At 43.4% G+C, this 16479-nt stretch overlaps 1 protein-coding gene across 3 annotated transcripts in view; it reads left to right on the forward strand.

Moving 5' to 3' along the window:
- The window catches only part of KCNIP1 (potassium voltage-gated channel interacting protein 1), a 190611-nt gene extending 178151 nt beyond the window's left edge, over window positions 1-12460 (forward strand). The window contains exons 4-8 of one of the 3 annotated variants that reach the window (XM_053991147.1): window positions 1263-1333; window positions 2956-3063; window positions 3989-4093; window positions 4663-4725; window positions 12095-12460. In XM_053991147.1, coding sequence (XP_053847122.1) covers window positions 1263-1333; window positions 2956-3063; window positions 3989-4093; window positions 4663-4725; window positions 12095-12226 — 479 coding nt within the window. In that variant the 3' untranslated portion in view covers window positions 12227-12460. Of the gene's footprint in view, window positions 1-1262; window positions 1334-2955; window positions 3064-3988; window positions 4094-4662; window positions 4726-6978; window positions 11519-12094 lie in introns of those variants that run through there. The other 2 variants (XM_053991148.1, XM_053991150.1) reach the window with 2 other exon arrangements.
- Window positions 12461-16479: the final 4019 nt, after the last annotated feature.

Consider the following 16479-nt stretch of genomic DNA (forward strand, 5'->3'; position numbering starts at 1 on the left):
ACAGTTATTTCACATATAAAAACCCCCATAAAGATTGCCCCTCAATGTCATCTCTTCATTCCCCAGGTCCAAAAGAGAAACTGAGGGTTGATGCTTTGTTCTGTTCAGACTTTCTGTTGGCAGAAAATGGAATTGCTTCCCCTCAGTGTGTCTGTGCTTCCCTGCTGTTGAACTGCTGGGCATGTAGTGTCTACACAGGAGGGTCTCAGACTTCTTTTTGGCCTGAAAATTTATCAAAACCTCCTTAAAATTCTTAAAGCTGTTTTTAGTTGATAAGTAAACTCCTGGATACCTGAAATGATAATTTTTGGTGTTTATGTGACTAAGACAGGGCCATGTAATGAATGGGCATATTAAGGTATTGTATTAAATCTCTCAAATAATACATGTTCTTGGCTTTTAAAAACATCAAGAATCTATATATTCTAATTGGATATGTTTTGTGGGGATGTGTGTTCTCAAATTGAAAGAAATTAGTCATTTAAGTGGCTTTTTAGCAAAAGATTTGAGGTTTTCCAAAATATCCCACTCTGTAGTAGCTGCAGAACACTCTCTTTGGGGAAAGATGACTGACTTTTCTGCAAGGGTGTATGTGTGCATGTGCATTTACTTAAACAAGGTCATTAACAAGTGTTTTTTCAACTAAATGTCAAAATAAAACACATGCTTATGTTTTACAACTCGTGGGACCTCAAAGACATACACCTATAAAAGGTTTGCATTAAATTTCAGCATGAAGTCAGCATGATTTCCTGTTGTGATTTTCTAAACCCACCAGTTTAAGATTCAAAAGGACAAAAATATGCCTCTAGGTGAGATTGCTCTCCAGCAGCCATGGGTCAAACTCAAGTAACTGGAGCAAGATCCTTTTGAAGCTGGGCATTCCCTGGGGGGTCTCTGCTGTTTCTCCCACAAAACAAAAAGGTAGAGAAAGGATGCTGCAGATTGCAGTCATTTTTTTATGTTTTTGCTGTGTTTCCCACCATTTGAATTGGAGACACTCATGGTTGGTGGGGATTTTCTGCTCATTCTTTCAGGTAATGCTCCAAAATCCAAATAGTTTCTACTGTAATAAAAGCTTTTGCACTTCAAGGCTGTTTTAAGGGAGGGTGCCAGGATTTTGTAAGTCCATGATAACATTTAGTGGTTCATAGAATACCTGGCAATGCGTCAGGGTTGAATTGTATACAGAAGGAAAATAAGTTCATGACTTGTTTAGAGTCATTAGTGTATGATGAGTCCTTGCCCCCTGTGCCTTTCAGATGCCAGCATGTATGCACATTACCTCTTCAATGCCTTCGACACTGCACAGAATGGCTCCGTGAAGTTCGAGGTGATTGATTTGCATCTTCCTTCCATGCCACTTTTTCAATTTTGTGTTTTTAACCTTTTCTGTCTAGTCTTCATCGCAAAGTAGTAGGACTTGTTGGATTAAAAATTAGAGGTTTCAGTCTAAAGTCAGTCAATGTTTTCAAATCTGGTTCACTTTAGTTTATACAGATGCAGTTCCATGTCAGTAAGGAATGATCTAGATTGTACTAGTCAGGGTCAGAGGGAGAAAGTGCAGAGGTTTATTCAGCAGAGAGGAGTGGCTGAGGACAGTCCTATATTAAATGAGATGAGGGACATAGAGAACTTGCATCTTGTACCTTCTGCAGTCATCATGCATTGCATGATGTGTTGAACAAGGATCTCAGGTACTTGAAAGCTAAATGCACATTTTAACTAAAAGGCCTGTTGCAGTGGCTACAAACAACCTCTCTTCATGCTCAGCCCATAGCTGTAGGGGTGCAGCAAAGGGATAGATTTCTGGAGGATGAACTTCATAGTTCTGAAGACTGTAAAACTCCTATAAAACTACAAATCATAGGCACTCTTGCCTTTGCTGTCAAATGTCCAAAACCTCTGGTAATTTCCAGGTAAGACTGGGAAATGTGCCCATTCATTAAATGTAAAATGGGGATGTTTCTATATGTATCTGTGTGTCTCTGTGGTGAGGGCTGCAGTGGGAGGTTTGCATGGGGCAGCTCCTCAGTAGTTGAAGGTGTTCAGAAACCTAAACAGACTGAGAACAGGAAAATGCTGTTAAAATAACAAACAAACAAACAAAAGCAAACCTAGAAAGTGCTGAACTTTCATTCCTGGCAGATCTATCTCTTAACTGGTTGTCAAACATGAGACTTTTGTCCCCTTTTTTATCAACAAATTCAAATTCCTCAGAGGCTTGGCAAAAAGGAGCAGAGGTTTTCTAAGCAGTGCTGCACTGCCCCATGCAGAGCTCATGGAGGTGACTAAAGCTATTAAATGAGTTACCAGGAGCTGTATAGCTCTGTTATCCTGAAGCTCTGCCTGTGCTAAAAATCCCCTCTATCTATGCTATTCCTAGTGCCTGAGCCACAGTGCAGTATAATTAATAAATCACAGTTATCAGAAGCAGTAACTTTACCCTAAGCAAAGAAAACCAATTAAAATTATGTGTCCCACACTGAGTAATTAGTGGTGGGAATCACATCTGGTCCAGTCTGGCAGATTTTGCCAGAGAGCAAAATCTAGGGCTCTCTGTGTCAGAGGAGTTTATCTCTCAGATAGGATTCTCTCCCTTCTTTGCCAGCACCTCGGTCAGGAGGTAAGAAAGCATCAGCTTCTACTTCCACAGGCACAATCCAGCTGTGTTTAATCAGGTGGTGGCAATCTGAGAAACAGGTACTTACAGCAGGAAGGAGAAAAACTACTGGAGCATCTGGCAGTGCTCTTAAAGACCAGATATCTCAGTGAATGCATCAACCATTGAGTTCAGTCAGAGAGGACACATTTTTGGAAAAGGGAGCCAAAAGAGGTTGATAAGCATATGCTCCATCCTAAAAAAAATATATCTTTTGACTGGCATTGTATAAAGAGGGTGACTTAGAAAAGGATGTTATGAGAATTCATACTTCTCTCTCTGCCCCAAACCAGGATTTTGTGATGGCACTGTCCATTTTGCTACGGGGAACTGTTCACGAAAAGCTGAGATGGACGTTTAATCTGTATGACATAAATAAGGATGGCTATATAAACAAGGAGGTAGGGCTGTTCCTGACAAATGTGGTTGATTTTGGAAGGGAGAGTTGATTGGGTTTTGTTGCAGAACACAATGAATTATACTTGGAGCTAATTAAATGTAAATCAGAGTGGACTCGTGTTTGTGTAAGCAAAGTGCATAGTGGTCTTATTGCATAATTTTCTAGACATATTTTCCTATATTATGGTACCTTTAATGAATTGTGTTATCCAGGAGTAAAATGCTGGATAACAGCTCTGAGCCACATAAGCTTTGTGAAGGGGAGGGTGATGGTGGCAGTATTTTGTGACTGAGGCTCAAGGGCTTGCTTTCTGCACAGGGAGACACTGAGGGGGTCATCCGAAGCAGCATTGCTACCAAATCCTGCATTGTCATCTGTTTGTATCTTCTTATCTGGTATTGCTTGTTCCCGTTACGGGAAGTCTTGGTTTTGAGCATGGTGACCTTGAATATACATCAAATACAACTTGGTCCACTCAAACCCATTGTGCATCCCTGGAGGGTTTGCAGTTACTGCCACTGGTCGTGGAGCTGTGGGGCAATTTGTGCAAGGTATGGGGAGGGACTAGATTCCCAGTTCCAGCTGTGAGGGTCCCTGGCCCTGGAGGAGGCCCTTTGAACAGGGTTGGTGCCACAGTACAGGGTTGAGCACAGCCCTTGCTGCCAGGACCTGCTGTGTCAAAGCCAGGCCAGGGGAGGGGAGGGAGCACTGGGAGCGTGTGGCACTGTGTGGGAAAAGGGAAGCAATTCTTTCTATAAGGTGTTGGTGTGTCTGGTACATCTGTCTCCATGCACATGCACGGGCATTCCAGGTGCTGGTTTGTCATAGGAGAAGGAGGGTGAAGAATAGGGCAGTGCAAGACAGAAATGGGTCTTCATTTCTCTTAATTTCCCTTTTGTGTTTGTGCTGGCATGCTGCCATGGCAGGAAATGATGGATATCGTAAAGGCAATTTATGATATGATGGGAAAATACACATATCCAGTGCTCAAGGAAGATGCACCAAGGCAGCATGTAGAAGTGTTTTTCCAGGTACCGGGGTTTTTATTGGTTTTTCTTAACACTTGAGCTAGGCACTGATAGACAGACTTTCCTGTAAAGTTGAGCCTATACTTCGCTATATATTTCAAAATAAACCCTAGCAGCCACTCAGCCTAGTACTGCAATGCCTGCTGATTTCTTGGCTCCAAAGGTATCTCCCATGTCTCTTAGCCTGACCCTTTGCCTTGGGATGTGCCATGGCCAGTAAGTCTGAAGCCTCTGCATGTGTTGCAGGCCTTCTGTGCTGCTTCTCTCAGTTGCCCTAAGGACTGACAGGAATGTGGGTGTGGGTTGGTCAGGCAGTGAATAAATAAACGATGGAATAAGGACAGAGGTTCTGGTGTGTGTCAAGAAATCAGTTAGAGATAACCTCAAAAGTGCTCCAAATCCCAGAGTAAACAAGTGCTTAGCAGTTGGCCAATCCAACACTGGCCACTGGCCACTTAGTCTGTGGTCTAAGATAAGTGCCCAGCTTTATTCAGGTTGCATCAACTAAGATACTGTACTGTAACAATAGTGTTACCAATGTAAACTAATTTTTACATTATTTTATTTTGCAGAAAATGGATAAAAACAAAGATGGAGTTGTAACTCTAGATGAGTTTATTGAATCGTGTCAGGAGGTAAGGACTAAGTTATAACTGCAAGGAAAGTTCTATCTCATGTCACATCATTTGCTTCCCTTTGGATAAACTCTATTTGAAACAAGATGCTGCTCAGGATCCTGGGTTTTCTTTGCTCTGTGGGGAAAAAAAAAAAAAAAAAACAAACAAAGAAAACAACCAAAAAACCCCAAAAAACCAAAACAGCTTCAAGACTGAGTTTGTGATGCCCTGTGAAGCCTGTGACTTAATAACGAGGTAGGGTGAGGCAGAATATGGGAGATTATGTCTTCATGTGCAGTACTTTTATTTTACTGAGTGGACTGGAGTGCCTGATTCTACAGACAAGCAGAGAACTGTAGAGAAAGCTCTTAACTTTCTTAAGTTGTTTTGGGGTTTTGTTGGTTTGTTTTTGGGTTTTTTTTTCTTCATTTTGAGAGTCTGCTGCTGTCTTTGTGTGCTGCCCCAGATGTCATTATCATGTAGCACATTGCTGGGACTGCCCAGAGTCAAAGGTGTCTCAAATTCTTGCAATTACAACATTGAGTTATAAAACCAATTGATGTTTTCATGGTCAAACATTAAAAGCAAATGCTGTCATCAGAGCAATGATTTTAATTTTTCCTCTGTTTTGAAAGTAAGCCTCCTCTTTCAAATTGCATATATGAGGTTGGCTGTGTTAAGATTTGTTGGCACTTTTAGCACTGGCACAAAGAAGCATCTGCGTTAACATGCAATTGGCCTAATGTCTATTGTCTTAGACCTTGACTGTGTGAATATTTGCTCGGAGATATCTCTAATATTTGACCACTACAATAACAGTGTAAAAGGTAACCTCTGCCATTTGGAGTGTTTATATTGGTGCACTGAATTGCATATTGGCCCTTCTGTGCATTTTAGATTGCCTGGAAAATTCTTTCAAGTTCTGCAGCTGGACAGCTCTTCTGTCCCTGAGCAAGGGGAAGGTGCTCACTGTGGAGGGCTGGGCTGGCTTCTGCTGCTTTGGTGTCAAATCTGGCTCTGGCCACATCCAAATCTTAGTCAGGGACTTCAGGTAGCCAAATCCTTGTTTAGCAGATGCGTAATAGAAGGCTAATGTTTTTCAGTTACTTCATTCTTGGTGCCTCCTGATTGTTTGGCTTGTTTTTGGCACCATCTTTATTTAATCAATTGTGTTGTGCATTATTCTGCATGTTTGTAGCTTGCCTGTAGGTGTGTGTATGATCAGTGGTCTCAGTATTGAAGCAGCTTTACTTTACCCATAACTGTTAGAGGTTTAATTCTCTGTCCCTGTTTGGGTTTGGTTCCTTCTGCTGCCATCCTGGCACTGGGAGCTGGGCAGGCTGATGCACTGTCAGCTGCTGTTTCCTGGCAGGCAGGAGCAAGCCCTGCAACACCAAGATTTATTCTTTTTATCTTTATAAAAAACAAACTACAGTGCACAGCAGTGCTTGCCTGTGCCATTGCAGCATCTCTGGCTTGTGGACAGTGAAGCCCTGACATGACCCTGGAGAGGTTGATTGGCTTCCTACTGCTACTGAGTGAGCAGTGACAGGGATGATGCAGCCTCACAAAACGACTGAGGAATGCAGTGGAATAGATCTCTTAAGCTACTCAATGTGGAAAATTGTTTTCAGTTACAGGCAAACAGCTGTTCTGAACTGAATTCCTGGGGGGAAAAACCATCATTATGTTTTTGAATACTAATCTGGTTCTTATCTCAAAGTAAAATTCCAATACTTCAGGAGAAGTAATCCAGGATTTCCCTTGTGTCTGTCTGTAACTTTCTCATTTGGCTCTAGGAAACTCAGAGAGGTTGAGGTTGCACAGATTGCATGTGGTTTGGGTTTGAACTGGAATTTTTGGCAGGAAGTGCTCCCTCAAGGCAGTTGGTTCAAAACCTGCCATTCCATTTGGACTCGTGGAGCACATTAGCCAAGAGCACATTTGCACACCCGGAGTCAAGGAGGGGTTCTGAGGGTTGAGCACAGGCACCAACCCAGTGCCCTGCCCAGCACAGCTGTGCTGGACATCAGGCTCAGGAGAAGACCCTGTGCTTGGTGTGCCTCAAACCAACCCAGGGCCAAAGCACAAGCCAGCTGCTGTGCTGAATCAGGCCTGGGCACTGAGCCCCAGCTCACAGAGTGGGAAAACATTCCCAGAGCAAGGCTGCTGCCTGCCAGAGCAGCTGCAGAACTCCCTGGTGCAGAGGCAGAGTTATGAATTGTACTTGTCCGTGCTGGTTTCATGGGAATATCTTCTCCTTGCTTTCAGGACGACAATATCATGCGATCCTTACAGCTCTTTGAGAATGTCATGTAACCAGACGAGCACTGGAGGAGTCTGAGACTTCTGTGTAACAAAGATCTCCTTTCTAGGTGAAAGATTTTACAATTGAGCCATGTCCAGTGTGTAAGCATTTTGTATGACATGTCCAACCAAATGACAACCGAATGCAACTGATCCCACCTCTTTTCCCCGGAAGATGCTGGTGGACTTTTGTTTCATTTTGGAAGCATGTGAATATTTTAATAAATCCCGACGAGAGAGAACTGCTGCTCAAAGTTCAATGAATAATAGAGCATTGTTTGCTATGCACAAGTCCTGCTTTTAATCTAGAAAGCTTAATTCCCTATGATAACACATGTTGATAGCTATTCATCCATCTATTGCAAGTGACAGCTCAGTCCATACCTCTGTTTGGCACAATGTTCTGTGGATGCCTTTGCTGTTAATCTGCTTTGACAAAACCTGAATCTGCCAGGGCAGTCTGTGGAAAAATGAACAGTCAGTGTAGCTGGGACATTGAACAGACAGCCCATGTAGCCAGTGTCCCCGTTGCTGCAGAGATCCTGCTTATCCTCTCACGTGCACTGGTGCCACCACGCTGAGTTTAGTGGAGTTCTTTCTGAACATATTAACCAGGTGATCTTCCTGCCAGGGTGAGTCAGAAAGGAGCAGAATGTGTTGCACATATTAATATAAAAGACAAAACAAATCTTGTTCAGGAATGGTAAGTTTCCAAGAGACCAGGCAGGTGTGTCAGGGCTGGTACAGAAAGAAGAACACCTGCTCTGGTCCCAGCTGCCTGCTGAGTCCCAGGGACACCAGGTGATGCTCCACTGTGCATCTCAGCAGCATCATGGCCATGCTCTGGTCCTTTTGCTGTAGTTTGGCGCACACTTTCTAGGTTCATCACTGGATGTTACAGTCAGGTCTTACCCCCCCTTATTTAAGCTTTCTTGTTTGACTTAGTGGAGAACAAAGATGCAGCTGTGTTTCAACATACAGACCTTGGCACCCACAAAGTGCCCAGCACTGGGAGTTCTTGAATTGTTATTAGCCTCAGAATCAGCTCCCAGGCCCCATATTTTTTTCCTACAAGGTGGTAGCACGCCTTGTATAAGGCCCATTTCTTTGCTAATGCCAACTAGAGTATTGGTTTAGGGGGTTGATTTTTTAATTAATAAAACAGAAAAGGTCATGTAGTGACTTTACATCAAGGTTGGATGATTTGTCAGCTAGGCAATGTCAGAGCCTTCTGTGAAGAAGCCTTTTAGGAAAGCTGACCCACCAGAGTGCCATTGCCATCTCCAGGCAGACAACGGCTGAGAAGTGAAGGGAAGGAGGGAGCAGCCAATTCTTCCAGCTGCTCAAACTACACAGATGGGATAGTACCTGCCATAGTGCTGCATCACTCCCATCCAGTAAGCATCTATTTTTATTGTATCACATACAATATTACAGACAAACTGTTAGCACTGAAGATATATTTAAAAATTTATATAAGTGGAAGGTTTTTATAATACAGAATATACAGAATGCCTCAGTTCTGTAGCCCTAGTTCTATAAAAATTTCATCTATTGAATCATTCCTGATTACAGAAGTAGGTCTGGTCAGTCCTAGTATAATAGGATATTAGATATCTATCATATATAGATAATGCAAATTCCCCAAGATGGGGCATTTTCGCCTTTTACTGTGCTCCTCCATACACTTCAGTGTAGTCTTAACTTTATTTCTTTAAGTTGTTCCCTTGTCATCAAAAGTGCTGCATCAAGTGAATGCAGGAATGACATGTCTGCAGGAATGACACCTTAGTCTATCTTGTTTATTGCCTTTCATACAAATATCATTAATAAATTCCTCCCAGAAGTGATCCAGCAGCTCCAGGGAGGGGCTGGGATTTGCAGGAGTGATGCCCTGCTGTGAGAATACCTTTCCTCCAGTTGTTGGGTCATTTAGGCTTTATTTAACAGGCACTTCGTAAAGACATCAGTTGTAGCTGAAATAATACACAGTTTACACCATTCCTTATTGATGCTTCTTACAATCACTTTAGCAAATAACAGCATTTAATATAATTACCAGGTTTTCCCTTCCACCAAAACTGCTTAATCTATTATTCTAAGCAGTTCACTTCAGCAGAGGGAGAAATGGTCAGGACAATGGAAAGTAAACATTTGAATCAGGCTAGCACAGTGCCTTTTTCCTCTAATAGTCTTGCTTCAAGGGTGCTCATGAGATGGCACATACAGACAGAAGTGTTTGGAATATGCCCTTTTCAAAAGAAAATGTTATTAGTTGCATGATGCCATAGTCCCTGAAGCTAAATTTATTTCTGGAGTTACTGTGATGAATTTGGCCTCATCTGTGTTTCCTGGCCCTGCTGGGAGCAGTTCTGTGGGAGCTGCCTTTGTCACCAGGGCTGACACTGTTTTCTCTTGAGTGTGGCTCCAGCTCAGCAGCAAACAGCTGCTGTCACTGTCAGTGCATGCTGACGTGCATTGCTGATCAGGGTACCAGTACTGACCCTGCACTTCTACAATCTCCTTTGCTGCTCCACTGTGCCTGCATTTCACTGCCAGGAGCAATGAGGGTGCATCAGATAGAGAGGGACATACTGAGAGCCACACTGAATCTGCCCTTAGAGGATAACGAGCTTTGATTTGGATCCCACTGGAGTCAGTCCCCTCCCACATGCCCCTGATGTTCAGTCCTGGGTTGAGCTCTGTGCTTCACCTGAAGCCCACAGTAGCTGAGACAGGAGAACTTGCAAAGTGTCACTCACAGCTGCATTTTCCCAAAACTCAGATTGCAGAATCTATCTGTGGCAGAGTCCTTGCCATTGCAAACGCAATTATTTCCCTGTGTTTGTCCCTGATCCCACTGTTACAGCCAGAGGCTGGGATGCACCAGTGCATAGAAGGCCTCTGGGTTTTCCATCAGCAGCATCTGTCCATGCCAGGTGTGCTCCAGCCAGCAGGTGAGACATCAGTGACTGTGAGAGAGCTGCTCTCTGCATGGAAATGGCTTTGGGTTTGTTTTTCATGTTTTCTGTGAATGTTACTCTGCTGTAAACTTGCCAAGCCTCTGCTTGCTCATAGACGGAGCTTGAAATATTTATGACAAACACTGCTACAGATTTCTAAATAAAACACACTGTGCTACTTCAGTCTCCCACCCTCATCAATCCTCCTGCCAGTAAACAGAAGGCAGTCAGATTGTCTGGCAGTGCTATCAACTGTGCACATTTCCTGCAAGTTATGAATGTTTAAATAATGTCTGAATCAGGACTCTGACTGTTTCACTAGTTACAAACATTAGTTTGCATCTTCATGCCAGCATTTTAAAAAGAAAGCCTTTCTAACATGCATTTTGGTAACAATCTGTTGACAAATAGGAATGTGATAAATGATAATACAAAAAGAAAAAAAAAAAAAAAAAAAAAAAAAAAAAGAAAAAAAGAAAAAAAAGTACCATGCCTGTTCTGTGGCTGTTTATTTTCCTGTTCCTCCGAATGCAATGCAATATTATGAGTAACCATGAGCCAAGCTAAAAGCTTGAGCCACAAATAACCTGAGGTTCAGGCATCGTGGGCATTGGCATTTCCTGACTGCAATATGTGTTGAGAACAAACACCCTTGTGTCTGTGGGTCGCCTCTGGTGAGATGGTAGCAGCAGTGTGTCAAACTTTTCTTCTTCTTTATGAGGGTACCATGAAAGACCTAAGGAAATGTGCAAATAATGTAAATTGTGATAACTAAAGCCATGTTAATGGATCAGCCATGTATAGCTTCACTGTTACAAATGCTATTCTCCAATGGCAATTTGTATTCAATTTTGTTGAATGGTTTTTAAAATGTTGGTTTTAATAATAAAAAGAAATACCTGTAGGAGGGCATCCTTTCTTAAACCAGATATGTATTTTTTCTCAAGGGACACTGTCAGGTTAAAAATCTGCAATGAAACTTTTAAAATTGGGACTCAAACTTATCTGTGTGGGGGGAGGCTGTGAGCTAAGAATCCAATGATTTATTTGCATCATTGATTCAGGGGTTCTCTTACATTTGATGTGGTGGCATATGCTGAACTGATAGTTTGCCCTTGCGTAAAGTTCAGAAATGTTCTTCTACCTGCACCACTGGTAGTAACTTAGAGTAGTGAAAACTGAAAGCTAACAGGCATGGCTTTTCTCTTCCGCAATTCTGCTTAAGTATAAGCAGGAAAACAGACGATCGTGTTGAAAAAAATTGCAAACGCTATTTTATGTTATAGATAAGAAAAATAACCCAAAACATCAGTATCCCTTCAGCTTTGGTTTATTGTAAGCATCCATTCTGACACACTGAGGAATGCAGAAGCAATTTTGCCAGACTATATATATGTGTGTACATATATATATATATATATATATATATATATATATATGTTTGCTAAACTCCATTTTGTAGGGTATTATCTGTCTACCAGTACATCCCAGGAAAAAGAACATTCATCCACGCAGAAATATGGAAATAAAGGTGTCTGTGTGAAACGTGGTCTTGGTGTCACTGCAGTGCCTGCCCATCACTCACTCCCGCTGGCACCTCCTGCTCCCAGAGAGAGCAGGCCCCTCTGTTCAATGCCAGACTGGAAGTCTTGCTCCCTCTGCAAGAAGGTGTGCTAATTGCCTGTTCAACCTCTCGCTCCCTGGGATGTATCCCAGCTGCTGTCAGGCAAAGCAGGCTTGGGCTCAAAGCACGTGCGTAGGCTTTTTGTTCGCTTTTTGGCTGAGATTTGTTCAAGTGGCTGGTGATGCCCGAGTTACTGCAGCAAGATATTGGACAGCTCTGGTTTTATTCTGAGCCCATCACTATTGCAGTCTGAGCATCTCATCCTGCTGCTTCAGGGGTCCAGGGCATTGCACCTGATGGATGGAGGGACAGTGGGGAGGGAGCAACTCTGCACTGGCCCAGGGGGTATCTCTCACTCTGGAGTACAGCTGGGGAGCCTCAGGCATGTGCCACAACTCAGCACATGCAAAGTTACTTTTGAATCCAATAATAGCCTTTTTTTTTTTTTTTTTTTCTGAGACATTAATCCTGTAACCTTTGCTTAACCATGCAGGTCCAGCAAACTGGAAAGGGAGGAGGCCTGAACATGTTGGCACATGAAGTCCTTTCAACACATCAGATCTGCACTGTATGGGATCAGGCATGGGAGCTGCAGGAGCAGAAATTCTGTGTGATGGAGAGTTGATGATGGACCCACCCCTGCTGCTTGGCCAGAAGAGGCTGGTTCTCTATGAACAGGACCGCTGTCCCCATCACCCTCCAGGAGGTTGGAAGTACTGAACTGACAATCTCCAGAGCCCCAGTGGATGTGGTTATTTTGAGCCTGTTCTGTTAAAACTTCCCTCGTTGTCTTGCAGAGGAAAAGTCTCTCTTTCTCCATTTGTTCTTATAGAGACTGGGAATTGCTGTGGGGCTCTGGCTGGGAGCCCCACGGCAGGAAGGGTGAGTTGTCACATTGCCTGGGACATTCTCCTGGGGACTCACCTGCTGTCCTGTCTGTGTGCACAGACTGTCTGTGTGAGGAGCTTGGGGGGTATGGGGTGATCCACACTCCTTGTTCAGGACAAAAGCTTCTGCAAGGGGTGAACAGGGCTCCTGGTGGTGGGGAGAGGGGGATGTTTCCTTTAGAACCTGGGACACTTCCAAAGTTTCTTGTTGAGATTTGCACCCACAGCCAGCAGCCATGAAATGGAGAAGGGGAACAGCACCATTGCAGAGTTCTGCTCGCAGGAATCTGCTCTGCTCTGAAGTCTGGCTGCAGGATATGGGCCTGGACGGTCACTGCTCTCACCCAGATAACAAAGCATGCGAATGAGCCTGAATGCTCTTGCAGCTGTGAGCTCCTTTCCCTGCAGCACAGTTTTCCTCCGGACATATTCAAACCCAGCCCTAGTTCTCTCTGCCTCGACTGATGGAGCACACCAGGGATACACTGCCCCAGCATTTTAGAGTCTGTGTTTGCTCTTTACATTGCAGAGGAGTGAATACATTGATGTTGTGAGGGATGCAGGGGAAGGGCCCACTGCTAGTAATGTCCAGTCACTTTCTTGTTAAAATGTCTGTGAAATGTTAGTGCTGATCCAGGATTTACCAAAAGAACAATAAGTTATTGAAAAATGTTGACTAAAAAAAATATCGAAGACTGATTTTACAATCCCAGGGTTAAATTGAATTTGTTGACATTTTCACAGAAACTGATCCAACCTTTGTGTTCTATTTATCTTATTGATTTACTTATAAATCAATATAAATTGAAAATATATAACAGCGTAAGTATACACGAAGATAAATGTCAGCACAACATTTTCTGTCTGAACAAATCTTTTACATTTTAGAGAACTCAGAACACAAAGAATTACCAAAACCTTGTTTTCTTCACACAGCTCAAGCTGTTATGGAAGAGCATTTGTCACCAACCAGTTATAACTAAGAAGAATAATACCCATTGTGGTGGGTGAGCATTGACAGGTGGGAGGTACATGGTCTGTGCTGTAACTGATGAGGAAAACTTTTTGGAAAACCCTATATATTGTGTATGACAAACTGAGTTGCAAAAATACTTCTAATTTTTTCTCAATTTTTGTTTCAGACTTTTTACAATTTATCTCACTTTATTTGCCTTATTTTATTTTGCACTAAGCTGTGATATCTTAATGCTTAGATCTTGAAGAACATCTACTACAAACAAGTTACTGAATTGCTTTTGGTTCCTTTGGTATTCAAATGATCAAGCTGTGCACAAACAAATGAGATACTTTGAAATGCAAGGAAGGTAAGAGATTTCCATCCCAGCAATACTTTGTAGTGATTTCACCAATGAAATAAAATTAACAGAATATCAATGGTTTTAGTTTCTGTCCTGTTCTAGCAGTGAATATTTAGTGCATGTCATAAATAAAAAATGGGAATATATGTTGTAGATTTCAGCAGCTTTGAAGTGTCCAAAAGCAGCATTTCAGAACTTAAAAATTCCCTTTTCTGAGAGCACATTAATCCCCATTTGGACCAGAAATCATGTTCCAGCCTGTGAAGAGGACATTCCAGGGCTTGAGCAACCTTGCTCAGCACAGCCCAGAGACTTCACTGCAGAAATGGGTATGACATTGCAGAGACCTGCAGGTAGTTTTAGGTACAATAAAAGTCATGGTTGAAGGCTGCCTGTTCCTTTACTGCAGCTTTACTCTGAGTTTGGTATGAATTTGCAGTATTTAGGCGAGCTCTGTGCTGACACTATGGGAGCACCTGGCCAGCTCCTGTGTCCCCAGAGCCCCAGCAAGGCCTGGAGGAGCTGAATGGAGCCAGAGAACTGGGGAGAGTATTTTGACAGCTGGGAACTAAGGTAGTGTTTCACAGACTGGATGGGTCCCTGTGCATTAGCTGTGCCTTTACTTCAAGAAGGAGTCCATGGAGTGAAGAGATGCCTTGTTGTAGGCATCTCCTTGTTTGGAGAAAGTCAACAGCATTGGGTGGAGCTGCCCTGGGGGAAGAGCCAGAGGTGCCTCATGCCACTGACACAGTCTGGAAGGGATGGACAAAACCCTGCCTGGGTATGTGTTAGTAGACAGAACACAAAAATGTGACCAAGCTGGTCAAACATGCTCCCTGTGCTGGGACTTTTGGAGATTTTTTTTCACTTGGCAAAGAAGTGGCAATAATAGTGTTTGGTTGGTCTTCTGTGGTTGTGCTTTCCAGATATTGTGTTCTACTCTGTGGGCACCTAGTCCCTGGCTCTGCAAGTTTCTTCCTTGTTGCCAATGAGGAGTAGCATGGCAGCTCTCAATCCCTCAGCTTCCACCCACCACACAGGCAGAGCTGGGAATTAACCCAGGGGACAGCTGGCACTCAGATATTGGGATACTGACATGGGAACAAGCAAATGGTCTGAGGCTTCCATGGGGAATAAGCTGTACACACCCCGTGGCTCGAGACACCTCCGAGTGCTCCCTACTCCCTGCATGGAGCTGAGCAAAACAGCCAGTGTTGTCAGCATGTGTGGAACGTATGGATGTGTGTGGATGTGTACAGATGTACAGATGTGTACGGATGTGTGCGGATGTGTACAGATGTGTACAGTTGTGTACGGATGTATGGATGTGTGTGGATGTGTACGGATGTACAGATGTACAGATGTGTACAGATGTGTGTGTATACAGATGTGTACGGATGTGTGTGGATGTACAGATGTGTACAGATGTGCATGGATGTACAGATGTGTGTGGATGTGTACAGATGCATGTGGATGTATGGATGTATATGGATGTGTGTGGATGTGTACGGATGTACAGATGTGTACAGATGTGTGTGGCTGTGTATGGATGTGTACAGATGTGTGTGGATATGTACAGATGTACAGATATGTACAGATGTGTATGGATGTACAGATGTGCGTGGACGTGTACGGATGTGTACAAATGAGTATGGATGTATGGATGTGTATGGATGTTTGTAGCATAAGGATAATGTCACACATTCTGCAGATTCTGTTGTCACAGGCTATACAGGCTGTTACAAGTCATTGGGGATCAAAGGGTTTGGATTAGGACAGGAGTCTCCAGTGAAAGTGTTTTGCTGCTGTAGAGCAGATGCTGGTCATGCCCTGGACAGTCCCTGCCTGGCAAACAGAAAACAAAAGGCTGTGTATTTGCTCAGAACTCCTCAAAATTTAATCAAATGCAACAAGAAAAAATGTGGTGGTAAGTCCCATTGAATTAATATTTATTAGACTTACATTTTCCCTTGCAAATGTGACATGGCATCAGGTATTTGTCTCGAGACTGTGCTTTTCAGGACATCACAGGGAGGAGTGCAGTGTTCCCAAAGTGGCCCTTAATTTTCCCAAAGCATGTTCAGTGGATGAGCCTTGCAGAGACCCAGTTGTCCCCAGCCAGGGTGACATCTGAGCCATGAGGGCAGCTGAGGACACTGCTGTCACTTGTTATTCCACCGTGTGACACAGCCCAGCAGCTCTGGATGTCAGCACAGGTCACCAGGGTTGCCAGACTGGAACCAAACCTGCACGGCAGTTTTGGAGGGCTGCAGCTTCTCCCCTCAGCCTTTGTTATGTGAGTGCTGACTGCCTGCATGTGGCACAGAGGCAAACTATAAATAAGTGCATAAGGTATTCCTTCCCTCTCATAACAAGGCCAGAACAGCACATCAGCTTTATTCCTTCTTGTACCAATCTCCCAGTTCACTGGCAGGCAGAGATATGGCCCTGGCATACTAAAATTCCCTGTGATAATCATACCAAGGCTCTGCCAGGGCACTGCCAGTCCCCACGGTGGGGACATACTGGTCAGTACCTTTCCAGATGACACAAAGCTTCCTCAGGGGTGTCTGATGATGTAGCGTGACCACAGATGTAGCAATAAATAGGCTACAGGGCCTTTAAGGATACAGACATTTTCTCCCTGTCAGATAATTATCAGTCGCATATCC

This window comes from Vidua macroura, chromosome 15 (genome assembly GCF_024509145.1).
Source record: "Vidua macroura isolate BioBank_ID:100142 chromosome 15, ASM2450914v1, whole genome shotgun sequence".
In the NCBI taxonomy this organism is placed as follows: Eukaryota; Metazoa; Chordata; class Aves; order Passeriformes; family Viduidae; genus Vidua; species Vidua macroura.